The following is a 25,906-nucleotide window of genomic DNA, read 5'->3' as shown; positions in this document are numbered from 1 at the left end:
TTACCAGGTGCTGGCAAAGGGGAACTGGGAGCTGAGGGTGAGGCTGCTTCGGGCTCCCCAAAAAGCTGATGTGATGGGTGAACCCACCGAGCATCAGTTTAGATGGGATTTACAAAAGTATGTCAGAGCAGCCTTATGACAAGTCACTGAAAGCCTCCTGCCCCAGGAAGCTGTGGGAGCCCGGGAGCACTCAGAGAAAGGGCAGGACCCAGGTGGTGGGGACTGTGGTCAGCTCACCTGTGGGTTGCCCCATGTGTAGCTGTGCTCTGAGGTGTCTCCCAGGCTCCATCCTTGGCTGTGGGTCTGACTTGAGTTTTCCAGTTGGAATACTGGCTGAGATCACTGGGCCTTATGGCTGGTTCCATTGAGTCTGCCCGAGGACTGATATGGACAACAGCAAAGCTGTGTCTGATCTGGAAACAGGTCCCTAAAGGACAGCATCGATGCACTTGCTCGTATGTCCCCACCCTCTGTCACATCAGACTCAGCTTCTTGCCTTCATTTTCAAGATGCACCGTGGCTTATACTACCTGGCCAAGAATCCCTTATATGATACCAAGCAACAGGCTTTTGCCTCCTGATCTTGGGGACAGGACTCGCAGCCTCACCCCTGGTGGTGTCCCCACCCTTCAGGCACCACAGCTTCTTCATGGTGCTGCTGCTGGCAGACACATGCACATGCTTGCAGCTGGTGCTGAGGTGTCCCAGGATGAGGGCTGCAAGGTGCTGCGGTAATTCACATGATCGATAACTGCAGGGGATGAATCTCAGATACACAGCTCTGGGGCAAGGCAAGAGACCTGCACCTCATGTATTTCCAGCATGGGAATCGAATGTCCCGATAAATGGAATTTAAATGATATATCTGACACTGATAGGTGTAGCTAGGGAATTTCCTGCAAACTACTGACTGTAAACATAACCATTAATATTATTCTGAGATGATCTTGTTCATGATTTATTAGACCTGTGTGGGACAGGCCTGTAGAAGACACCTGGAATAAATCCGGTGAAACCCTGAAATGCCCTTGAGCTGGTTCAACCCCTGCTACTGCAGTGAAGGTGATGGGAGCGTGGCAGCCTGCAGGTAGACTTTCCATGGGCACACCACGGTGCTGGCCAGGATGGGGTCTGTGGTCTGCTGGTGGGACCTGGGATTAAGGGAGGGTATGAGCAGGAGACTGGGAGGTGAGATGAGAGGAGCTTGGTCCTTCCTGGGACCTGAAACAGCCAGGCTACGGCAGGTTGCAGCTTTGTGCCTTGTGCTGCCGATGGAGGGTGGTGGTGGGGAGGGAGGCATGTTGCTACAGTTCTGCCATTACCACATCCAAAATTATCGTTCGTGTAAACAAGGCGAGCAAGCAAACCTCAGGACAAACCAGGACTCGTCTGGGGGAAGCGGGAAAAGGCAGGAGCCACCGGGTGAGGGGGAGTGGGGTTGTGCAGGGGGCTGCTCCTTCAGGCGGTGGGCTCCTGTTGCTGGCACTGCAATTTAACCCCTCTTGCCTGACCGTGCTCTGGGGCTGTTGGACACCCTTGCAATGATCCCTCTATGAGTCTGAGTTTCCCACAGTGCAGTTTGGAAGGGAAAGATGTGGATATAAAGGAGCAGGGGGTACCTGGGGAGCAGCTCCTCTGTGCTGATGCAGGAACTTCTCAGCCCCAGGCAATTATCCAGCAGCAGTTATCTCCTGTGGGTGCCACCCAGAGCGAAGCTCTCGCTGGGTTTTATTTCCCAGGCATGTCATTAGATGTCCGAAGGAAGCTCTGCTGTAAAGCCTGCATCACCCCGCTTTGTTACTGCAAGGATTTGTGCCTGGCTGACTCGCACTTAGATGGGTGCCAGCAAATGGGTCTGCCAAGGGCACTGAAGCAGCAAAGGGAGCATCTGCCTGGGCTCCAGAGCGCCCTGGGCCGAGGTTTAAAGCCTAGGCAGGTATGTTGGCATAAATCATCTTCTCATTCAGCATCCCTGCCTCCTCTGGACTCTGGTGGGCCCTTTCTGCCCATGGTTATACAGGGGGGGTCCAGCTCCAATGGGCCCAGTACTGCACTAAAAAATGACCTTTGTGTACAAACCGTTGCCCCAGCTGGGCTGAGGGTAGAGGTTTGCCACTGAGATTTAGGAGAGGTCATCAGATATAAAGTGTGTTTTAACAGGGAATTAATTAACCTAAGGGCTTACACACCAGGGCTCTGGAGGGGGTGTCTGGACTTCAGGTGGCTGAGCTGACCACGGGGGTCATTTTGCCTTCTGAGGGGCTTTCCCTGGTACCCAGAGAGCATCTCATTGCAGCTGCGTTTTCTTGCTGTTGGTTTTTCTTAATGCAAAATAAGTAATTCTGCGGACATCCTTACCTGGAAAAGAAAGGACAAAATCTGGGGTTTGCTCTTGTGATAGACCAGGTACCCTGCTAGGGTCACATGCATCCTCAGAGCATGAGGTTATTCCTCACCCCTAACGTCTGAACTTGTTTTGTCTTTGGTAAGGAAGTAAATGCCATCTTTATTGGACATGTGTCTATGATGTAGGTGAACAGTTTGAACATCCTGGGTGTCAATTCAGAGGGGTAAAGTCCTTGCAATGAGGAATTCTAAGCAATAGCAGAGCAGGAATTGAGAAATAACCAGTTTCTTGACTGATCATGGGAAACTCAGCCTTCTGGTAGGTTCAGCACAAGTTTTGCAGCCATGTAGGCAGGCAGATGAATGGTTGAGATCGCCTAATAAATACTGCCCAATACTGACATGGTTTGGTGTATGTGTACATGCAACGACTGTGAATAGCATAAATATGACTGTTGGGCAATAGTTTGCTGTTATACAAATCACACAGATGTTGCACAACCAGGGAGGGGTAATTCTTTAGGTGTCCCAGAGCCTCGGCTGCGGCTCTGCTTGGCTGAGAGTCCTGCTTGAGCAATGCTGTGGGAGCACAACGCATGGCATATGGTGCCTCTTAATGTCATGTCTTGTTCTGGGTGCAGGGGACAGATCCTGCACCCTGTCTCTTTTGCACTGTTGTTGCTAAGTGATGCACTGCTGGCGGAGGTGCCTGTTCCTCTGTCCATCAGCCACCCCTTGTCCCTTTGTTCAGCGTCCGTCAGTCAGAGCTGGGCAAGGGCACTGGAGCTGTGACTTGCACAGAGACACTATCAGCAGGCATAGTATTGCTCTCAGATAAGCTTGGGGCCAAGCTTTTCATCCAATTTTAAGTCTGGAGAACTTCACGCTTACAGCCCCAGGGCGCAAGGAGCCCAGACTGTGTCGATGCACCTTGGCTCTGCTGCTTGGTAGTCTGGCAGCGGGAGGTGTTCAGATACAGGCACGGATTGTTATTATTGTCCTTTTAATACTCTCTAAACTGGTTATAGAGGAAATTCTACTTCAGACACTACAGTGCGCAACCTGCCGGTCCTTAGCTCAGCTCCTCGTAGCACCAGTTTCAGCAGCATGCAGGATTCCCAAGTGAATAGACAATTACGGAGCATAGCTTTGTTAGGTGCTTGGAAAGGATTTCCCTCTGCAAAACCAGAATGCTGTTTTAACAGGAGGAATTATAAAGGGATTAGGAGTGAATGCACCTCTGCAGCAGAAAGGACAGCAGAGTGGTATGTGAAAGTGCAGTGGAGTTGGACTCTGTCTGTGGGCACTTGTGCAAGCTCCCTGGGCCAGGGTACAGGCAAGGCTGCGGTACCCAGAACTGGAAGAAGGAGAGCCGAGCACCCTGGCTATGTAAAGTTTTCTCTGTGCCCTTGGGAACCTGTCCCAGAGCAGATCAGCCTTTGCAGCTCCTGGGGCTGAGGAAAGCTGGGACCTGTGAAGCATCACAAAGTGACTAAACCCTCAGGTGAGGGGAAGAGTCATCAGCCCACCACTTTTTTTGACTGAATGCCTGGGGGGCCTGATTCAGAGCCGCTTTAACCACTAAGTCTAAGGAGCTTAGGGTGGACAGAAGCTACCTCCAGGTTTGTGGATGCAGTTTTGAGGTAAAGTAGGTGCTTGGTGACTGTGCTGGGCATGCACTGCAAATCTAGTTGTGAATCTGGGAAGCAGGACATCCATCAGCATAAGTGCCTTGGGCCAAGGCTGGTGTAAAGTGAGGGACAGGCCCTAGTTCCCCAAAATGTGCATTGTGCCAAAGCTTGCAGTGCTGCTGGAGAGCGGGGCAGGCCAGGAGGCTCTCTGCAGCAGCTGGCATGCCTGCTGGCCAGGCTCAGCTCTGAAGCCGTGGCAAAATGTGATCCAGCATACCCAGTACAGCATGTGTGCATGGACATGAGCCCCATGGTGCACAGGTGGAACATTTGCTTCTTGGCTGCTTGATGTGAAATTCTTCTGCTCTTTGTTTTCTGGCAGAACAGGAGAATACATGGGTCCTTCTGAGCTCTGATAGCTCTGATTTATCTCCTAAAATGCCTGAGATCATTAAGGACAGGGAAAAGAAAGCCTCTTATCTGAATGCCAGCAGCGCTGAAAGGGCCCTCTATATTACCTTGTGGTTTATAATTTCCAAAGCATTTCTATCCAAAATTGCCAGAGAACAGAATGGCTGTAGGGAACATGGAAACAACAACAGCATGGACACAGCTTGCTCTTGCTTATACAGGAATGGACCAGCATTTGCAAGGCAATTAGAGCATGGGTTATCAGCAGGCACGTGAGCACCAGATGGAGAAATAACCTGTAAGCTCTTAACATGGATGTACCTGGCCAAAGTCTTTTTCTGCTGTGGATTTATGCATGTGTTGACTGCATAAACAGAGTATAAAGACAAAGTGACAGCAAACGGTGGTGTTACGCAGTAGAGTCAATCTTTCTGAGTGTGTTTTTAATTTTAGGGAAACGTGTGGGCCTGTGTGAGGCTCAGGACACAGTAAACTGAAGGTGGAGGAAAGACTGTTCTCTGCCAGGGCCTTTGATGAGAGCCAGTCTGAAGGCAGAGTTAATTCCAAGGGAAAGAACATAGCTGTTTGGGTGGTTTCAGGATCAAGGGATTGCTTTCAAAGCTGGTTGGGCATCTTGTGCTAACCTAGGGTACGTGGTATAAATAAAACAAGTGACCTGGAAAATACACCAGGTCTTCACATCTCTGCTTTCTCCTCTGGTAGGCAGTGGGCATGCAGAGGCTCAGGCATCTGCTGTTGATTGGCAGGGGAACAGCACTGATGCAAGCGTATGACACCAACGATAGAGAAAACAATACCAAAGTTGTGCATGTACAGAAATGGGTGGATTTAGGTACACAGCATAAATACAGGAGCACACACATACGTCAAAACTTCTTTGTAAGGTGCTAAAGCCGAAGCCTATGCAGAACGTATTTATGTGGAAATACATCTTGAGTTAGTAAATAGAAGTTTATGCTCTCCTCTGTGTATGTGCACAGATGCCTTTCATGGCATGGTATGAACATGACTAAGGGGGAGTACTCCTGCTAATCAAGATGAGAAGAGATATGGAAGCACATAAAAGAGGGAGATCACACATTCTTGTAAAGCCTTCAAAGATGAATCCATGCGCTGGTATACAAATATGCGGGGTAGGGGGGAAGAGACGTACCCAAATACATCAACAGGGAATTATCCCCATGGAAAGATGAGCAGCTCCCCTCTCTTTTTGGATGTACGTTTAATACCTTTGTGATGATAATTAAAGCCTCGTTTGGGTGTTACGTCTTGCGATTTACTGTGGTCTTATAAATCTTTCAGCAATTTGAAATCTGCAGTGAACAAAAGTATTGCAAAGGTTTGGAATAGAAACAAAGAGAAGGAGCTGCACCGTATTCGGCAGAGGGTACCCTGGGCTCCCCAGAAAGAGTGGCTGATAGGCAGGGAGAGTAGGAGATCCCACAGGGCTTTCCAGCCCAGGAGAAAAAAACCTGTCGCCTGTGGACCCCAATTCCTCCCACCGGAGGGAGGCACCTATCTCAAGTACCTCACCCCTCTGGCTGGCTCTTGCAGTCGTGGAAGGGGTTCATGGGCAGGCTGATCTCTCTCTGAAGAGGCAGAGCTTTTCTGGTGGTTCCACACCTTCCTGGAGAGCTTGAAGATGGAAGGGATGAATGTGGGCTGGGAAAGCCACCTGTGAGGTAGGCAGTGCTGTCGGAAGCTGGGGGTGGAAGTGGGCAGAGAGTGCAGCTGAGAGCAGACGGAAGGGGGGTGGAGGTGGTTTTTGGGTGGAACTGGAAAGGGAAATGGAGCTGGTGAGGGATATGCCTCAACAGAAATGGAGTAAAAATAATTAGATTGAGACATGTGAAATGGGTGGCTCTGGCAAAAGGCACTGTAATGGAGAGTTAAAACAGCAAGTGTGGGACAGAGTCTAGAAGGAAGAGGCAGAGATCTGGTGGACTGGATAGAGACACAGAGAGGAGGGGAAAAAAGAAGTCACAAGGATTCCGAGAACAAAGACGAGATATCTCTGGGAGGATGAACAAGTTTGAGAAGCATGTGGGCCAGGGCCAGGAAAGCTCCATTCCACTGCACAGCATCCCTGCTGTAGAGGGTGCACCTGCGTGGCTGGTCGGTGAGGGACCTTCCCAGCCAGTGTGAGCCTCTGACCTGCTGGCAGTGAGAGTACTGCAGTGGCTGGCTGTGGACATGCACAAACCACATCTCTTCCCTACCCTCTCCACGACTCTGGCAGGGTGCTCTGGTTCATTGTTCCCAGGAGGTCACCAGGATGTGTCAGCAAGCAAAGGCTTGAGGGCTCAGTCTGAAGTAGGGCTGTGGCTGCAGCTTGGTGGAGGCTGAGTGACCGTCGTGAGATCTGGATGGCTCTGAAGTTTCAAAGACAGGACTTAAAGCTCCTTTTTGGAAAATGCAGCTGGGAGGCAGATGGGTGTTGGGTGCAGGATGGGACTCTTCTGGCCAAGAAATCAAAGTTGAAGAATGCGGAGGTGTTGGTGGGACTGAGGGGTGGAGAGGAGCCAACAGGCCTTCTGCAGAGAGCATGGGGTTGTCTGTACAGTCGGCAGCGAACACCATGATTTGCCAGTGGAGATGGTGATTTCTGGCTTCCTTTCTAGGATGAGGTCATTCATTGGATTCCCACCAAGAAATCAGCACTCCCTCCCACAAACACTTCAAGCCTGCTGAGGGCATCTGTGCTGATTATTGCAGTAGATGAGTCTCCAAGAATGCTGAGGGGCTGATTCTTCAGAGAATCGAAGCCTGGCCACTTGTGGGTGGCTGAGAAAATAAACAAAAGGATGAAGAACTTGGTCAATTGATGCCTCCCTGTGCTGGGATTGCTCTTGTCTTCACCAGAGCCAGGAGAAATGGGAGGCACTGGAAATGAGCAACAGAAGCAAAACTCAAAATGAGTAAAAGCCAGTGGAAGGGTTTTATTTTTTTCCTTTGCAAACAATCACCTGTGTGATCATCATTTTACCACTTCCAAAGTAGCACATGGCTTAATTCAGAGTTCTGCAAGGAAGAAAAATTTTTGTTGCCAGGCTACTTCTGATCCCTTAAATAATCTACAAGAAGCCCATAATCTCTTCTGAGGCAACTCAAGACTAAAACTCAAAGTACTGAAAGTAAATAAGAGCTCTGAACCCTGCAGCTAACCCCGTTCCTGGGGTACCTGCATGTAAATCAGCTCAGGTGGGCAGCTGACACCCTTTGACTTGTGCTTATGTTTTTCACCCTTGCTCCTCTGCAGGTCTCGAGGGAGAGGCTGCAGGCAGGCTCCTGGTGGGAGAAAACCCCAGGAGATCAGTGCCTGCTCCTTCTCAGCACCTGTGGCTGAGAGGGGAAGGAGAGTGATGGGGCCAGGAGAAGGAAGGCTGATATTAGCCTGCAGGTGAGCAATGGGCTTGCCAAAGAGGTGGGGAGCAGAGCATCCTGGTTAGCTCTGGGGGAAGGTTGACTTCACTCCAGAGAGATGGGGGTAGAGCTGGGGTGGCTACTGGTTGTGGCGCATCTCTGGTGATTTAGATCTGGAGATATGGGCGAGGTTGCTCTGGCTCCTGGAAACCCCAGCAGAGAGAGGAAGAAAATCCCTTCCAGTATTTCCTGGGAAGCCTTGTGGGCTCTGTAGAAGACAGGCTGGGAAATGGGCAGGAGCAATGGGTGTCCAGCCCCACAGAGCCTGGGGCACGTGGAGAAGCTCTCCAGCCCTGTGCAGAGAGCAGTCTGGGGGTGGCTGCCTCCCCAAGCCCTGTGCAGCTGGCTCAGCGGGATGGAAGGGAGATGGAGAGGGTGTGCAGAAATGGGCACAGGTTTTGGTTGGCAGGGTTTGAACAGATGGCTCCTATGCAGAGACAACCATGGGGTTGTCGCTTGGGTTAACAAGCCCAGCTCCTGTTCTCTGTGGGGTTGGTGTGGAGACAGGACAAGGCACAACCACCTGGGTGCAGCTTTACTCTGGTGTAACCGTAACCGGGATGGAAGGGGCTGTGCAAGGATGAGCTGAGCCCAGGGAGAAGCAACAGAGGGAGCAGAACAAGGAAGGAGAAGAAACAACTTGTCAGATAACCCAAGAAACCCTGTTTGCGTGTGGGTGTGTGCGCGCGTGCACATCTATGTTAAGCACAGCTCTGCCATGCAGTCTCCCTTCTGTTTGCATGGAAGGGGAAGATCTTTGCTCTCCTGCCTGGAAGGAATGAGGAGACATTTACAAAGAAGCAACTGAAGGGATGCCAAGGCAGGTTCATTTGCTCTTTTTACAGATTCTTTGGCACCTTCATAGAAGGAACCTCTTGCAGCAGGGGTCTTGCCTCATCCCCACCTCATTCCTTCTGCCCCTGTGCCTGCCAGGCGTAGCCGATCCTTCGCTGGCTCCTTCCTGGGTCCACTCACAAGCCTCGCCTCTCCCAGCTTTGGCAGCCCAAGGCTGGCCTTTCCCCAGCAATTCAACCATTCCTCCTCTCCCGAATGGAACGTGCCCCAACACCTTTGCCTTGAACTGAATTGCATTCAAGAGCCTGGGTTTGCCTACACATGTTAAAGGTACGGCTGGAGGCAAAAAGCAGCAAAAGCCAGCTACAGCTCCAGTGCGGAGGAAAAGGGGAGCCATCAGCAGAGCCCAGAGCTCAGCGCTTGCACCCAGCAACGACTGTGCAAGGGGGGCTGGCTGCTGGAGCAGCAATGTGTACCCCAGCTTCCCATCACAGCTCCTTTGCAGAAGAGTTCCTCCTCACCTAACATTTGGCTTTTCAAGGCAGGATTGAGCATCCTTGGGGAGAGGAACCATTTGGAGGAGAAGGGCTTGACCTGCCGGGGGTTCATTGCCACATCACTGCAGCTGCATAGTGGTGATCAGTGGTCTGGAGGCACTGGTGGAGGGAGTAGGAGAAGGGATGGGCACAGTGGTGTGGGAGTACTGGGCTGAGCCCAGCCACGCTGGGGGCTGCAGGGGCTGCTTGGCACTCACCAGCCTGCTCCTCCCCAGAGGGCTTGCCTGTGTGGGCAGCAGCATGGGCAGGGGTTTGCAGGTGTGAACTGTATGCAGAGCACTTTCGCCCTTGCTAGTTTTTAGGTAGAGGCAGCCAAGGAGAGGTCTTCTCCTCCCTGTCTCTTTTGCTCTTTGCATATGGAGGGGGAATATTACCTTTACGCTCCTTCTAGTCTGTCCAGCGTGCCAGGATCTCCAGGAGAAGTGAGCTTCCACAGCAGGGGGGTGGAGTTTGCCAGCACTGGCTTAAGAACATCTGTATGTGCAGGCCCTGTGTTACGGTTAATGTGCAAGGGATACGGGCATCTGCCTCTGAGGAGGAGCAAACTAGAGCCCTCCAGATTTCCCCTCTGATTATTACAGCATGTTTCTTCCTGCCACAGGTAGTTCATCAGATGCCAGCTGTCAGGCTAAGGAGAAGGATGCAAACAATGTTAGGTAAAATACTACAGTATCCAACCCGGATGAGCAAGTTGTAAAGGAAAAGGAAATTATTCCTGTGGAGTAGGATAAAGGCTCACCAAACAGACTATGTGGGCAGTGCTCAGAATAGGGAACGGCTCTTTGAGGGGCATGAAAATCTGCACTAGAGCTAAAACCTGGAGCTGGCTCCCAAGTGATGGGGGAATCAGCTGATGGTAGGTAAGGTAAAAATTTCATTAGGGACACTGTGATTGAGAGGAACCAACAGGAATCCTCCAGGATGCATCCTGCTGCTCAAGCCCAAGCAGACAGGCCATGACTGCAGATGCAGTTACTGCAGAAGAGCAACAGGACTGGGTCAGACCAAAGGTCTGCCTTGACTCATCCCTGCACCCAAGAGCAGATGCTTCAGGAAAAGGGAGCACAGCAAATATGGTGATTCTTGCCCCAGATATTAACCCAGCTTCCAGCCAGTGTCCAGCTCAGGCACTTCTAAGGCAAAGCAGCTGTTTTGGGGACATTAGTGCTGGGGGACAAAGAGTCTTCAGTTTCCAGGAGACCCCTCATTTCACAGGAAGGAAATGCACCATGTGGCTGGTCAGCCTCGATGCTTGTTCTAGGAGTCCTGCGTTGTTTTTACACTCCTCCTGGCTGTGAAATGTCCTATGAGTGACCGGTACAGCCCCAGCCACTGGGGATTGTCCCACCACGCATGGTTGCAGTGCTGTGGCTGCCCTGGGCTGGCTGCAGGTGGCCACCATCATGTTGTGGTCAGGCTTGGCTTTGTGCAGGGGGAATTTTAGCTGGGTAGCTGACGGCAGCAAAGTCTCCAAATCCCAGGCAGTAAAGCTGATCAGTGAGGTGTTTGGACAAGAAATAACAAGAGGTTTGTATAGTCTCTCAGGTCCAACTGAAGCAGCGATGAAAAGGAATATGAAATTAAGAAAAATGTAGGGAATGCACATAAAAATCTATCCTGGGGCGAGTCATTTCCCAAGAGTCACAGAATCAGGGTTTCTGTGATTCGTAGGAGCACAATACTGAGGCTGACAAAAAGTGGGCTTAATTGGGAAACGGCCATGGTTTATGTGGTGGGCCATGAAGTACAAATTAATATAACTTGTCCATGGCCAATGCAGGAGCTGGATATTGTCTCCGAGACAAATAATTACCTGCTGTGCAAGTGCCTTGGCACCAGAGCATCTGGGAGGCAGACCTAGGGCAGCTTCTGCCAGACTTCGGCATCCCCGTGCAGTGGAGTATTTGTCTGTATGTGTCCTCGCCGTCTGTCTTACTGCTGCGGAAGGAATGTGATGTCTTGGCCTTTTTTATGCCCCATCAAATCAAGTTAGAACTAGTCAGTAGGTTCAGAAATCAGAGGTGATGGTAGCGGGACAGGCAGGCTGATCAGCAAAATGCAAAGCTTGGGATTGTATAAGCCGTGTGTTCTTTAGATTAGAAAGCGGTCTGTGCCGCAGAAAGGCTGGGGGCTCGGGCACCTTTGCACGGGACGGGACGGGATGGCCAAATGTGGCAGGGATGTGGCCCCGAAGGGGAGCAGGGCGGCGTTCTGCGGAGCCACGTCTCGCTGCCGCCGAGGCGCTGCGCGGCGAAGCGCAAAGCCCCGGGCTGGGAGCGGGTCCCTCCTGCGCCTGTGCCCGGGCGGCGCGGGCAGCTCCCAGCCCGGCAGCTCCCAGCCCGCTCTCTGGCCCGGGACACAGGGCTCGGCGCTGCCCGGCTCGGCCCCCCGCGGCGCCGGGCTCCGTCCCTTGCCCTGCCGCTCCCCCCGCCGGCCGCGCAGCGCGCTGCGGCCGCGCCGGGCCGGGGCTGCTGGGGCTGGAGGGGGGGAGAGCGGCCTGGCGACGGGGGAGGTGCCTGTCACAGCTGGGGGGCACGGGGGTGCCTGCCGCCCTCCTGCTCTCCCTCCAGTCCAGCCACCTCCCCCTGCGGGAGACGCACCCCCCGAAATGTTTTCCCGGGCGGTGTCTCTCCGCTGGAGGTAGGGCTTGTTTTTACCCGATTTGTCCCTCTTTGAAATACATCCTGGCTGGCTGAAGCCAAAAGAAGGCTCCGCAATGGATATGGGCAGTTCGGGAGCTGCTCCACAAGCCGGAGCAGGGCAGGGTGGTGGTGGTCCTGGCACCATCCCTGCCCAGCACTGGGGGACCCCCGTGCCAGACCCAGCGGGTCATGATGGGATCCCACAGCACCAGCAACTCTGGGTGTGCTTGAACCGCTGTGAGATACCTGTTGCCAGGAACAGTCACACCACCAGCCCCACCACCACGGGTCAGCTCAGTATGGCCCAAAGCCCTCAGCTGCGTGGCTCGACCTTCCTTCGCAGAACTCATTTTAACTGAGGCTGGAGTCTGTGTGAAATGCCAGCCTTCACACGTGTCGCAGGATGGGTTTCATCCCGTGGGTTTCCAGTGGCACCATTAGCTAGAGCAGAAGCATCCCTGGGTGCAGCTACACCTGGCAGACAGGGAGCCTGGGAGCCCAGGCTGTCTCCAGGAGTGTGACTGCAGTGGTCACGCTGATCCTGGCTTGTCACCTTTTTGCATCGCCTGCATTTGGAATATTTAAGCCACAAACCTTAATGCAGTATGTATGCCACGGTTTGTTTCTTTTGTAAAAGGAAAGGTCAGGAAAACAGACAGCAAAGCACTAATCTCCATGAATCCTTGTCTTTCCCATCTTTTCCCTGTTGAATGCAGGATGATGCTCAGTGAGATGCTCTGTGGTGTCGCCCTGAGTAACTACAGCAAAATTAACCACCTCTGCCTGCAGATGCACTGAAGCACTCAGGTCAGGTTGTGCTTGTGTCAGGCTGGTGTTAGATCCGGATCTCTCCGTTATTTTCCTGTTTTCTTTTTTTTTCAAGTTTGCAAACTGTGTCCTCAGTCAGCACTAACCACAAGGAGAATTTCCACTTGGAAAGTACAGGCGAGTTTCTTTTCTGCCGTGCAGGCACTGGAAGGCTCGATTTCGGCTGTAACAGGGAAAGAGCTGTTCTGTTCTACCCTTGCTGACCGTGTGGGTCTGAAAGCTTCAAAAGGCCAATTTATTTCTTGAGTCCTGATGTAACCCCATGTATGGCATTTGCCCCAAGGCAGTGAAATTCCAGCCACTCGATGCTTCAGGCTGTGACCTTTGAAGGGTTAAGGAAGGCCCAGCTGCAACCTCCTGAGCTCACTTTGATGCTCAGCTAAAGCCAAGACAGCTGTACTTATAATAGTGCTGAGTAGTTGGATCCTTTGGGATCCGCCAGACTGCTGGGACATGAGTATTGTCCCCTGGTATGGGACATGGCCTCAGAGATGGATCCCTTCACCTTCCTGAGCTGTGACAACCGGCTCTCCTGGTGGCACCTGCTGTGATTTAGAGCCGATTCCTGCCCAAGGGAGCAAGGCAGAGGAGCGGAGGGCTGGAAAGCTTTCCCTTGCATGGGAGTGAAGCTGCCGGTGTCTGTCCGCTGGCGCTGATGGGAAGGGCTGGAGCTGGGAGGAATGTGGCTGTGTCTTGGCAGAGGAACGTGAGTGGGAGTTTCTGGCGGAGAGGGAACGACTGGAAAGCGGGTTTGCACAGGGTGGCCGATCTCCTCCAGTCTCCACCTGTCTCTCCGTCCTCCCCCCTGCCCAAATCCTCTCTTGCCAGCTCTCCTGACCTGGAGGTGGTTCGGCAGCCGATGCCTGCTGCAGCCAGCTGGATCTTGCAGGTGGGGGGCATGGACAGTGGTGCCCCTCACAGTGCCATGTCTGCCAAATTGCAGTAGCAGTCCCTGAGCTGGGGAGGCATTCGCTGTGTCTGCATTGAGAACCCCCCGTTTGCCTGACAGCTCAGAAAGCAGCGTGGCTGGGTGCAATGAGCCCTGGGGTTCCAGGCAGGGGTGAAAAACCTTCCTTCAGCCGGTCCCTCCGGGCATCAGCTTTCCCACTGGGTTCAAATGGCTTGGCAAAGCATCTGCAAAGTGACCGTCCCCGATGGGCTCTGCAGCCAGGACTGACCCTGTGCAGGATCTGACCCTACAGCTGTGCCTGGAGCACATCCAGCAAGGGACTGTTAACCGGGGGACCTCACAGCTTAACCAGAGCTCTTGCAACATGGGTATTTTTAGCTCATGCAAATGGCAGTGTTTATTTTTCTACTGTTGTGCCTTTTTGCCTTTCCCAGGGATTTTATTGCTCGTGAAAGCAAAGGCCTTAGACCCATGTGAGTGTCTGTGCTGGCTGCTGCAGTGACCCTGTCTGCCTGCATCGCTCCAGCTCCATCTGCCCTCGCATTACCCATCTGATAGACTCCAATGAGCCCGTTGGAACAATATCTCCAAGGAGCCCTGATGAATGAGGTGACGGGCTGTAACTGGCTGAAGCACCTCAGCTTACTTTGGACCAGACTCTTCCCTGGGGTTGGGATGCCTGTGTTGTACCTTGAACACATGTGTGAAGTTGGTGATGTGTGTGCAATCCCCCTCATTGGGATGGGACAAAACAGAGGAACGTTGCAAGCTTGTTTATTGTCAGTGTTTCAAATCAGTATTTTTTATTACAGAGACTCATCAGGTTGCTCACACTGTGGCAGGAATTTAATAATATAAGGCACAGGAAACATTCAAAGGTAAAAAAAAAAAAGAGTTCTCAGCCTGTGAGACTTAACCATCCCTTCGCTCCTGTCAGGACCCTCTGTATAAAGCAAAATCCAAACACCTTCTCCCTTCCCTCCCGCCCATCCCTTAAACCCCAAAATCCACAACATGAAAAAAAATATTACAGCCTTTCCCTTGAGTATGTGGTAAGTACGCCTCTTTCTGAGCAGAAATATCCCTTCCAAGACTGACACAGCTTCCCTGGGAGAGCAGGGCTGGAATTTAAGCACGACCAAGGCATAGGTGGGAAGTGCTCAGGGGCACACAAGTGATTTGGAGAGAGCCAAGAGCTTTGTTTCAGCTACAGCAGAATTGCTACAGCAAGGTCAGCCACCCGCACCCCGGGGGAACAGGCGGCGAGTCTCCCTTTGCAGCCCAGAAAACACAACGGTCATTGAGCAACGGTAAAGCATGTAGCACTTTCAAACCTTTATTTTTTTTTGAGGGGATTTTACAGGATGGGATGCATTTCATCTTAATTTGTTGTAAATTTTGTGCACTTTCCTATCCGTTTGTTTGATTAGCCCCTTTCTTTTGTGCCCAATGATTGCTAAATTCAAGCCCTGGGAATGAAAAAAAGAAAAAGGAAAACAAAATCCTGCCACTCTACGTCAGTCACCCCTCTCCATCCCCCCCTACCATGAGCTGGGTGACTGCAGTGTCACCCACAGCCGCTCTGCTCGAAAAGCCCCATCCTCCTACATCCTCTGGCTCTGCCCTCCCTTGCTGGCGGTCTGTAACTGGGGACAGTCAATCAGCTGGGAGGTCTTTGCGTCTGCGCTGGCGTGTCCAAGAACGTGCTGTTAGTAAGAAGTTAAGAGAAGTCGATCCGAGAGCGGATACTGAGACAGAGCGGATATTTAGGACAGGAACAGGGTCAGTCAATGGTAGAGAGTTGTTGGAGAGAGAAAGGGCTGGTAAGAGCTTGTGGAAACAGCTGAGTGAATAATCTAGTGGTAATAATTAGGCTATGAACGAGGACTGTTATTTCTCTTAGCACCATCACTACGTATGTTTAGATCTATGTTAGCACCTTGTTCCCAGGGAAAAACAAAACAAAACAAAAGCGGTTTAAAAACCAAAGGAAGTGGGAAGGTTAAAACAAGACAAAGTTGGCAGCAGGGAAGGAAGCTGGGGGTTTAGATCACAAGATCCTTGTCTATGTCCTCTGTGGAAGGAAAAAGAGAGAGACAAGGTTAGGAGGTAGATGCTGCCAGGGTACCACTGCTCCTGCAATACCCCTCCCCAGGACCAGCTGTAATGCATGGCTTCATCATGTGTGGGGGCTTTGGGGGGGCTTTTCAGTGTCCTCTCCACCCCCTTCCTTCCCCACTCAGTACTTACGCTCCTTAATGCCGAAGCAGCTGGCCCACTCCTCCAGGGCGATGTACTTGTCGTTGTCCAGGTCACAAGCCTCAAAGAAGCGGGTGGTGCAGTGCTCCATGGGGATGAGGGGGGCACGGAGGGGGGCCAGCTCAGTGTGGGACAGGTACCTGCCGAGGTGACCGCACGGTCAGAGTGCTGCCTGCCAGCACCAGCTGCCCTCCCATGGGATGGGAGATGCTCTGCCAGGTGCTGGATGCTGGCTCCAGTTCTCTGTCTGGTTTGACTGCTGTCCCAGTGCCCTCCCAGTTATTGGCCATGGAGTGTCATGAAGGTCAAGGACTAGTGTCTGCTTTTGCAACCGGCTGTGCTAGTCACAAAATAGCCAGCAGCTGGGGGTCCTTGCCAGCTGCCCCCACCCCATGGGTCTGTGTGTGTGATTGCTCTCATGCTCATCTCCAGCTCACAGTTAAGCCAGCAGCTGCTATTTCAGCTGCTGAAGTTATCCTGAGGCCTTTGGACTAGGATATTTTAGGGAGCTATCATACGACAGTAAATCTGAGAAGACAGAAACTCCACACCCAAGGGTTATGGGAGCAGCTGAGGCTGGGGGAGGCTCCTCTTTCTGCAGAAGAGCTGTTTGCAGAAGGCAAAACTGCCTGTACTCCGGCCCTGTTTACCCCGGCTCTTGCCAGATGTGTGCAGGGTTTGTCCCTCCACAGGGCTTTGTCTGTGCCTCTGCCATCAGCCACCCACTTGTGTCACATCTGCAGCCTGCCTTGACACCTTCTGCCACCAAATCACCCTGGTCCTTGGGCAGGAGAGGGTCCTGGCAGGGGCCCCCGTCCTGCTCTGCTGACACTCACCCATCGATGGGGTGCTGGTCCAGCTGCCCAAACTGCCAGTGAACGGGGAAGATGTACATGTTGTAGTTCTTCTCAAAGTCACGGGCCAGTAACTCCACGGTGTGGTCACCAGCCTCCAGGCGCTTCTCGTTCTCATGGATCTTCTTCACCTGTCATAAGGAGAGGCCAGGGAGACCTTGTCAGCAAGGGAATGGGGTGCAAGGGGGCACCCCGGGAGGGGCTTTACATGGGGTGACCACAGGTTGTTCTGGATGGGCTCCCCTTGTTTGATGGGCTCCGCTGGCGGAGTGAGCTCTTAGGCTCCCTCCCAAGTCCCTCACCTTGAGCTTCTGCTTCTCGGTCAGCAGGTTGTTGTCCTCATCGCGCTCATACAGGGTGATCAGCACATTCTTGAGCCAGTCCCGCATGCGCAGGGGGAACTCGGTCAGCTCTGTGTCCAGGCAGGCAGGGATGACTGGAAGCCATACATAGTGGTCAGTGCAATGTCTGGATGTGCAGCCCCAGACCCTGGACACACAGACCCAGCGCCCTCCCACCTCAGCCCTGAGCCTGCCTGGACCTTTGCTCTTCCCCAGCCCATGGACAAGGGGACAGTGCTCAGGTTAGGGGTCCCCTTGTCTAAGGGAATGGCTTCACTTACATTTGCAAGGCCCGATGTAGTCCAGGTGCAGCTTGTGTCCCTTCTTGGTTCCCTCCAAGGTGCACTTGGTGGCAAAGAAATGGCAGGAGGAGTCATAGGTCTTGTTGTCGGTGCCACAGACCTGCATGGGATGGGGAGATGGTGTGTGAGAGACAGCAAAGCCCAGCTTGCTGGGGAGTCAGCAGGGAGAGCCTCCAAATGAGATGTTCAGCTTGTTTCCTGAGGTGGACAATGGCTCATTGGTCACCTTTGGCTGAGGCCAGATGGGGACCTTGCCACCCTGACTGTCTCCCCCACCATTTCTGGCAATGTCCCCTATGGGGTCCCTCCCCACTCCAGTCCATCAAGCAGCTTCTGCCCTCACCTTCTCAAAGATGCCGGAGGTGGCTGGGCAGCTGGCGGGGTCCTGGCACACACACATGGGTGAGTTGTTGTCATCCACCTCACACACCTTGCCGTGCTTGCAGTGGTGGTTCTGGCAGGGGTCTGGGAGAGGGCAGGGAGCAAAGTCAGAGCCTGCCCCATCCTCACCTCCCACGAGCTGCCTGGGGCATCTCAGCACAGAGGGAAGACAGAGACTTCACCAGAGGCAGCCCTGAGTATCTCTTGTACTGGGAAGATGTGAGGGTTTCTAGAAGTCCACATTAGCCCTCAGGCTAATCCTGGGCTCCTTTCTATAGCCACATGAAACAATGGCTTTTCTGTTGCAAAAAGGGCTTACAGAGAATCCAGTGCTGGGATGAGGCCATGCACCTCTTTTGCTTTTCAGCGTGCATCCAGGTTGGCATTGTCCTTGTGCTACAGCCCTTCCCAAGGAAGTCCCTCACTGTTTGTCGTGGCTAAAGCTTCTCCACCCAGGGAAGGGACAATGTCTCTGCATGCTGGAGGGCAGGGAAGAATGACTTACTCTCTGCGACAATCTCCTCTACATCCTCTGTGGGTTCCTCGAACTCTCCCACCTCCACCTGGACGGGGTTAGCCCCCACGGGCTCCTGCAAAAGAGGTCAGTGTTTCTCATGGGGGTTCACAAAGAGCTCTGCCCCAGCTCCTGGGGGGAAAAGCAGCCCCCCTATCACCCCTTCTCCCCCATGCTTTGGAGGTGCTCTTCCCAGAGCGGTGGGTGCTGCAAGGGATGGGTGATGAGGAGGAGCAGAGTCACCTACCTCTGTGGTGGGATCTTCAATGACCTCCGTCTCATCAGGCAGAGCCTCCTGCTGCAGGGGAAAATGACCATGAGCTGGGGCCCATGGGGAGGACGGTCCCAACGGGTGACCCTCTGCGACAGGTCACTCTTGGGTTTCCTCCCTGCCTTGCTTCCCCCCATCCCTCAGGGTTTTATTTGTTATAAAAGAAAATCCCCATCAGATATACATGGGATGGACATCCCTGACAGCAGAGAGGCTCCATTGTCTCCTGTACTTACCGGAGCTGCCAGGGCTTTGCCTGCCAGGCAGAGAAGGAAAAGAATCCAGGCCCTCATCTTTCAGCAGACCCTGAATAAAGGAGAGGAAAAGGAGGGATGAGGAAGGAGGCTGCTGTGTGCCGCTCGGCTCCGGGCTGAGCTCACGCTGGCAGGCAGACACTTAGAAAAGGGCGTTCTCTTTGTTTCCTGCCTAGTCTGTTCAATATTACAGACCCACATGCTGACTTTTCTAGCCAAAACCTTAAGCCAAATCATGTTTCCAAGACAAATTCTTTTGATTTTGCAAAATGGGATGGTGGGGGTTTAGATTTCTGTTGCTTTACTGGATGCCTTTCGAAAAATCACAGTCAAAATAGCAGCTCCCCTTTGCTTCACAGGTCTTTTGGACCAAAAAGTGGAGTTTTTTCATGTTAAAAGCCCCTGATATGAGCCCCAGGTACAAGCAATGGAACTCTACCATTTTATTTGTCATTCAGAGGGAAAATGGGAGTGGAGGAAGGAAAGAGATAACAGACGGTGAGATGAGGTGCTTTAGAATTAAATCCTTTAGGAAACCCCTTCCCACATGGACGCAGGCATTTCTAGGAGTATCAAAGACCAGTCCCCGATCCCCAGCACCCCCAAATGTTGGTGTCCCTACTATAGTTTTTCCCTTCCCTGCTCAGATCTGATGGTCCCAAGACTGGGTTTGAGGGATCCAAGATGCTTCTTTGGGGTTGTGTCCTGCCAGGAGATGAGCTCCAGGAGGATAAGCCCTTTGCACCCTCCTGATTTGGGCCGTTGCAGGGACTCTATATGATGAGTGAGCCAGGCAGCCCCGCTAACACCAGCCACGATGCAAGCCAGAAGGGGAGCGCAGCTGGTGAAATTGGCCTGTCCTTGTCCCCCCTGGTTCCTGTTTGGCAGGATTGAGCCTCTCTGTGTGAGGGCAGATAGGAGCTCAGCTAGCCACTTAATATGCCAGTGGCATCCCACTCCTGACAGCGAGGGCTGCCCGTTCCCTTCCGCCTGCTGGGAGAGAGAAACACCCCTGGTTTGTCTCCTGCCAGCGAGGGGACTTGTCACCCTGCCAGAGCTTCCGCTGCCTCCCTTCTGCTCACCCTCCTCTGCTCCACCTGCACGGCCGGGGCACCACAGCCCACCAGTTCCCTGCGGCTGGGTGGGTGGATGGCTTTGCTGGGACAGAGTGTTGGACAAGGTGTCTTCTTCCCTCCCAGCGAGCAAGGATGGATATCTAATTTGCCAGTGCATCCTTTTGCTTCCTCCCCGTGCATGGCAGCTCTCCGGGTACAAACCACCCCAACGCTGTGCTGCCAGGGCACCAGCCAGGCTGGGCTGGGCTTTCTGATTTAGCAAGGTTTGGCCATGCAGAGGCTGAAACCCTCCTTCCAATCTCAGCACTAACCCAGCCACAGCAGGGTGCCCGTGCAAAATAGGTGTCAGGGCACACAGGGCAGCTTCCCAGGGATGTGGGAAGGCTGGGAGCACCGGGTGGTGGGGTTAGCTGCCACGGTGGGATGGAGGACCCTGAGGAGGGGGTGGATGAGCCCCCTTGCTCTGGCCAGGCTGCAGCTGAGCAGCTGCCTCCTCTCCCACTGGGTACATGCTGTCCCTTCCTCTTGCCTTTATTTGCTCTGGAGGCTGCCGAGAGCTCTTCCGGCATTTGCCAGGAGAGATCACTCACTGGTTCTTCACTTCTGGAGGGGTGGTTTGTGGCAGGGGGGAAGGAGGGGAGATGGAAAAGTACTGGTGAATCTGGCCATCTCCTCCCTTGCTGCCATTCCCTGGCTTGTAAAGACTCCTCCTGGGCTTCTCCCAAGGGGCTTGTTTGCTTTGGAAGAATCTCTGAAGTTCAGTGATGCTCGCTGGGCAGAAACACGGCAGTGCCCAGCCTGGAGGAGGGGGCAGTGCTTGCACATGTGGAAGGTAGCATTAAGAAGAACTCAACCTCAGACCAAGGCCATCTCAGATCATTTCCCCAAGCCCCCAGAAAACACTGAATTTCAAAGTCTGGGCATGCAGTAAGCTGGGGTTAGGGAATTACACACTTGCTAGGAGCCAGCAGACAGTCAGAGCTGCCAGTGTTGTGTTTGGAGGCAGAAGGAGCGCAAAAGAGTCTGAGCAAACAATCTCTGCAGAGCTGTCTCACACCAGAGATGGGAAAACAAATTTATTTGAAAAACAACATCCTCCTGGTGGCAGGGTCTGTGCACAGTGGACATTGCAGCGTCTGTGAGCCCCTGGGTCTTTGCAAAGGCATGGTCTTTCCTGAATGCCTGGTGGCCAAAAATTCTGAAATAACAGCTCAGGAGCCCTGTGAACAGAGCTGCTCTGGCAGAAGGGCCTGACCCATGGTGCATGTCTCCTTCCTTGTGCACCTACCATGGTCTGGCTGCCCAAGATCATGCTCTTAGGAGCTGGCAGCTGGGCCATACCATGAGCTTAGCATCCATCCCACAGATGGAGGTGCTGGGGAGGGGGATCCCTGTGAGGGGCCCCGCACTGGGAATGCCTGGCACTGCTCTGCGAGAGCCCCATGAAGGGCAGAGGACAATGTGAGGGGCAGAGCAAGGGGTCATTTGGGACAGAGGAAGGCAGGACTGGGAAAGAGACTTTAGCAAGCAGGGACTTACACCTTTCTGTATCCTAAAGGAATCAACAGAAGCCAGCACTTTACAAGGTGCTGGAAAGCAGCGCGTCATGGGCATGGAGAGGGCTATTGAATATACAGTAAAAAAAGCTTCCATAGTCCCATCCCCTCCTCAGGCCTGCCCTCCTTACTGCTAATGATGCAGAAGGCAGCCAGGCACCCATGGGCTGCAGGACCCATGGCCTGCACTGCCCTTCTAGCACTTGACCCCACTTGCATCCTAAGTGGGGACTTTAGCTCCCTGTTGCTGTGTAAAGTCTTGTGGCTCCCATAAACCCCTCTCAGTGGTTCACCTTTCTAGCATGGCCCAGGCTGTCCCTTAGCACTGGCTGCTCATTGTATTTTGTAGAAATGTCCATAACAAGAGAACCATGGGGTGCGGAGAGGTCTGAGACCGACCCTCAGCATCTCCATAAATTCAAGGCAGGCTACTCTAGCAAACTCTTTACCACCCTCCCCCCAGTCCTGTAGCATCATCATAAGTTTCTCCTGCTGGGGAAGATGTCCCGCAGTGATGTGCGGAGGAGAGTCTGTGCCACTGGGTTCTGTGGGTCCCTTTCGTCTCCTCCCGCCCAGCCTGGGGGCCGTTGTGCTCTGGGGGAGGACAAGGGTGCAGCCTTGTGGGTGCAGCCTTTGGTGGAGGGTCTGTGGGTGGTGGAGTGTGGCCCATGTGGCACTGGCCCTGGCCAGTGTTGCATAAGCCCTTTGGGATGCCACGTTAGTGTGGGGAGGAGTCTCTGCGTGGCCACTTTGACAGCTCCTCCCCGAGGCCACAGGGGTAACCCCAGCTGCCTCCACTGCTAACCCAGACGAAGGGCCTGCTCCCACCACCAGCAGTGGAGAGCAGGAGTGGGTCATCGTTGGGCAAAAACCTTCCCGTGGCTCGGTGTCCCTCTTGCACCCCAGCCCAGCCTCACCGCAGGCAGCCAGCCCGCGTGACAGGGTCTCCCGCACCCACCCCCCATCTGCTCATCGCTCTTCCGAGCTCTGCAGCGTCCGACGTGCCCCAGCACCTCTGACTGACTGTAAAGGCAGGACCAGCCCAGAAAAACCTTCTGCCTACAAACCCCACCGCGGGCCATAGTTCTCAAGGTGCAGATGGGTGACCAAGTGCAGCCACCACAGAGACACCAGGCGAGGGCTGTGACCCCGCTGCCTGGCCCTGACCCCCCTGTGCAAGCAAGACCCTCTGTGCTTTACTCAGGCAGCTGCTCCAGGGCTAAAATTTGATTTGAAGTCAGAGTTGTTTGTGTGAGTCCCCATAAAGCTCCCTGCTGTAACAGGTCCCTGCATGTCCAGGCCATGCTGCTGGGAGTGCTGGCTCACCCAGATGTGCTGTAGCTGCGCTGGGTCCCAGGCAAGCAGGGCAGGAGCAGGGGACTGGGCAGAAACCATCCTGGCTCCAGCTACCTGCACAGTCCCCTCACATGCAGCATGCAGGCTCAGATGAAATGGAATTCCCTTTAGCTCATGCATATACTTACACACTCCGAGTAAAACACAGGGGAAAAACCCAATCTACCACATCTGTCCCTGCAGAGCCACTAAAGACACGCGTACACCACGATGCTGTATTAACCCATTTCCCCTGCAGGGAGTCGAGCAGGTCTGATTGCACTTATAAATGCTCCAGATCTTACAGGGCTTATTGATAAGGGCAGGAGCCCATATGCCGCTACAGTTGTGCTCTGGCTTGAAGCTGTCACCGTTTGTCTAGGTTGCAAAAAGCATCCCTAATGGGAAACACTTAAATTAGAACCAGGAAAAATGCCTGGATGAGACCTGGGCTGCAAACCGACGAGCCCTTTGCAGACCTCAGTGGGAAGGACAGGTGATACAGCATTTTTGTGTTCTGTCTGAGCTTTTCCTTTTGTTTGCATTGGACGCAGGGCAGTGCCAAAAGCAGCCTGGATACTTCTGTGCCAGGTGGAAGCGGTCCCTCTGGCTCCCGGGGGATACAGCAAGCTGATCCTGCATAGCTCCACGAGAGGAGGGAGAGAAGAAACTGTCCACTAAATATTCTACAGAAATGCAAACCATCTTCAAAGCATTCCCTGGACTTGCCCTGCCACAGCCACTGCAGCGATAACAGCCCCGGCCATCCCTCCGACCAGAGGACCCAGAAAGGGTTTCCATGGGAGCCGACATTCCTCTGGGGCTGAGTCATGGAAGAGCAGAGGATTGTTGGAAGGAAGGGCTTGAAAAAAAGTTTGAAAAGTTTATTTTTCCTCTTCCCCCTCCCAACGCCACCCGCATCCCTGCTCCTGCCTATGTGGCAGACAATAGCTTGGCTTTAACTGCGGCGCTGAATGCAACAACCTTTTATTTCCACCCAAAAGTCGCCTGATCGACCCTGACAAACGGCTGCAACGTACTTCTGTGCTTTTGGAGGGTTGCTGAGGTTTTGGGCTGTTTCAAGTCGGTGGGGGACTCTGAGTACTGGCGACCTTCCCGGTGCCCCCGATTTCACTCCAACTTGAAACTGTTGCCTTTTGGTTTGGGTGGGAATTCAGCTCCCATCCCGTTAAGTTTCCTTTTCTTGGCTGCATGTAACAGAGTGGAGCTTTCTTAGATGAGGGGCACAAAGAGCTTAGACTGCCATGCACGTCACCGGGACGGGAAGGACAGCGGCTGCCTTTAAAGGAAACAAGTCCTCGGCTCTATCTGTGTGGACCTCAAATTGTGCATGACTGAGCCCAGGTTCTTAAAACTTACAAAAAAACCAAAAAGAGCTTTGTTCCTGCTCTCCTGCAACCTCTGTCTCTCTAGCAGTTGATCAGCTGGAGTTAAGCAAACCAGGGCAGCAGGACTTGAAACGGTTTCAAGGTCTGCTTGGAACAAAAAGCCAAGTGTCTTTTTTTTTTTTTTTTCCTTTTTTTTTTTTTTTTTTTTTAGAAGAAATAAGAGTGGCTGTACTGGAAAACATAAAAATGCTGAGATGAAGTCGACAGCTCTTTTGTTCTTCATCTAGATTATCTGGTGAGTAAAACACCACCTGCCAACACACCTCAGGCTGGCTGTAATCGGGACTGGTTTGTAACTAGATCTGATTTGCTCTGAAGGTTGGTTTGATGTCCCCAGACATTGGTCTCATGCATCTCGCTAAGGAAATACCCCACAACTGGAAACCCAGAGGGAAAAAAGCGGGGAGAGAGAAAAAATGGGGCAGGTTAAACCTTTACAGATGCCACCAAAGTGTTAAAGCTAGCAATCTGGCGGTGAAATACAATAAGGGATGCAGTTTAGGAGCAGAGACGCTGCAAAGAGGAAAAAGAGAAGTCAGGAGGGGTCTCTAAGTGCATCAGTTAGGGTAGGGAGTGCCCACCTCCCCGCACCAACTGATGCATTGCTGAGCACCGGGCGCACCCCCCAGGCTGGGAGGGCGGCTCCTGCCCCAGGGACCCCCTGAGTGGGGCTATCAGGACCCCCATGCCAGGAGAAATAGCAAAGGCAAATGTGAAGGTCTCGGGCCATACCTCGCAGTCCCGGCAGCAGGGCTGAGGAAACTTCAGGCGCTTGGACGGGCTGGAGAAATCTGCAGGTTTTAGAAGGAGGCAGCAGGAAGCCAAAGGGTGGGCTGGGTTTCCCGCTGCCTCTCCTCCTCCTCCTCCTCTCTGCTATCTTTCCAAATCGGTCTCTTCCTCTCCCTCTCTCCCCAGTGGGCAGTCCCACCCACCCCAGAGACAGACTGAGGCACAGCCTGGGTCCAAAGGATAGACCAGAGAAATCAAGCGGGGCTGGAGATCAAGGGGGTCTCTCGCAGGGAGAGCTCAGCCCCCAGCGCGACCTTCCCAGTGGAGACAGTGACACAGCAGCTGCCTGCACTGCTGCAATGAGCTTGTCAGTTCCCTGGCTCTCTCAGACTAACAGCCTGGGGGAGCAGGGAGGAATACCGTCTCTCCGCTTGGTTTGTCCATCTCCTAGCACCTTGGCCTACTGCATTTCAAATGTTGAATGCTATCATTTCACAGCGGGGTAATTCAGCCCCTGAGCTGGTGTTTTTCATCCTCAGGGGGATGCAGGGGATGACAGGAGAGTGCCTCACTCCCCATCCTCTTTCCTAACACTGATGCCTTGTGGAGGGGGAGAGGAAAGAATGAGCCAGAGAATGTGGAGAGTTATGACATGTCTGAAATATACTCCAATTAGGCAGAGAAATGCTGGGCTGGTAGATGCGGTTCTCAGTAGATTGGTCTCTCTGCTGTGGTTATTGTCCAGCAGATCTGGACTGATTGAGCAAAACCCACAGTGAGAACTGCTGGTCAGTTGAATCTGATGGTCTCTTCAGACACATCATTAAATACTTTGACCTTACAGATCGTAACTCAGCTGGAGCAGCTGCCCAGCCAGGGACAGAGAGACAGCAAAGCTGTTTGGAGTTGACTTTTCCCATCTGTTCCTCTCTATGCTCAGGGTGACAACCCAGCTCCCCTGTGCTTGCATCTCACCATGACTGAGAGGATTTAAGGTTCATCTTCTCCCCTGGCAGAACCAGGCAGCACACCTTTATGCACCAGCGTGGACATGGTACTGC

The 25,906-nt window shown here is 53.1% G+C and overlaps 1 protein-coding gene across 2 annotated transcripts; it reads right to left on the bottom strand.

Annotated features, from left to right (window-relative positions):
• Nucleotides 1–14,322: 14,322 nt before the first annotated feature.
• SPARC (secreted protein acidic and cysteine rich) lies at nucleotides 14,323–25,162 on the bottom strand. 2 transcript variants are annotated; one of them, XM_055718494.1, is made up of 11 exons: nucleotides 24,849–24,965; nucleotides 24,088–24,200; nucleotides 18,723–18,792; nucleotides 18,463–18,513; nucleotides 18,207–18,291; nucleotides 17,664–17,785; nucleotides 17,300–17,420; nucleotides 16,980–17,113; nucleotides 16,660–16,808; nucleotides 15,815–15,963; nucleotides 14,323–15,638 (listed from the first exon to the last, which is right to left on the bottom strand). In XM_055718494.1, the coding sequence occupies exons 3-11, from the start codon at nucleotides 18,777–18,779 to the stop codon at nucleotides 15,610–15,612; spliced, it is 897 nt and encodes a 298-aa protein (XP_055574469.1). In that variant the 5' UTR covers nucleotides 18,780–18,792; nucleotides 24,088–24,200; nucleotides 24,849–24,965; the 3' UTR covers nucleotides 14,323–15,609. The 2 variants fall into 2 exon arrangements, with proteins under 2 accessions (XP_055574469.1, XP_014136514.1); XM_014281039.3 differs by lacking the exon at nucleotides 24,088–24,200 and having other exon boundaries at nucleotides 24,849–25,162.
• Between the last annotated feature and the right edge of the window lie 744 nt (nucleotides 25,163–25,906).

Source organism: Falco cherrug, chromosome 8 (assembly GCF_023634085.1).
Source record: "Falco cherrug isolate bFalChe1 chromosome 8, bFalChe1.pri, whole genome shotgun sequence".
Classification (NCBI taxonomy): Eukaryota; Metazoa; Chordata; class Aves; order Falconiformes; family Falconidae; genus Falco; species Falco cherrug.
Note: the sequence above shows the minus strand (reverse complement) of the source record. Positions and strands in the feature narration are given on the sequence as shown.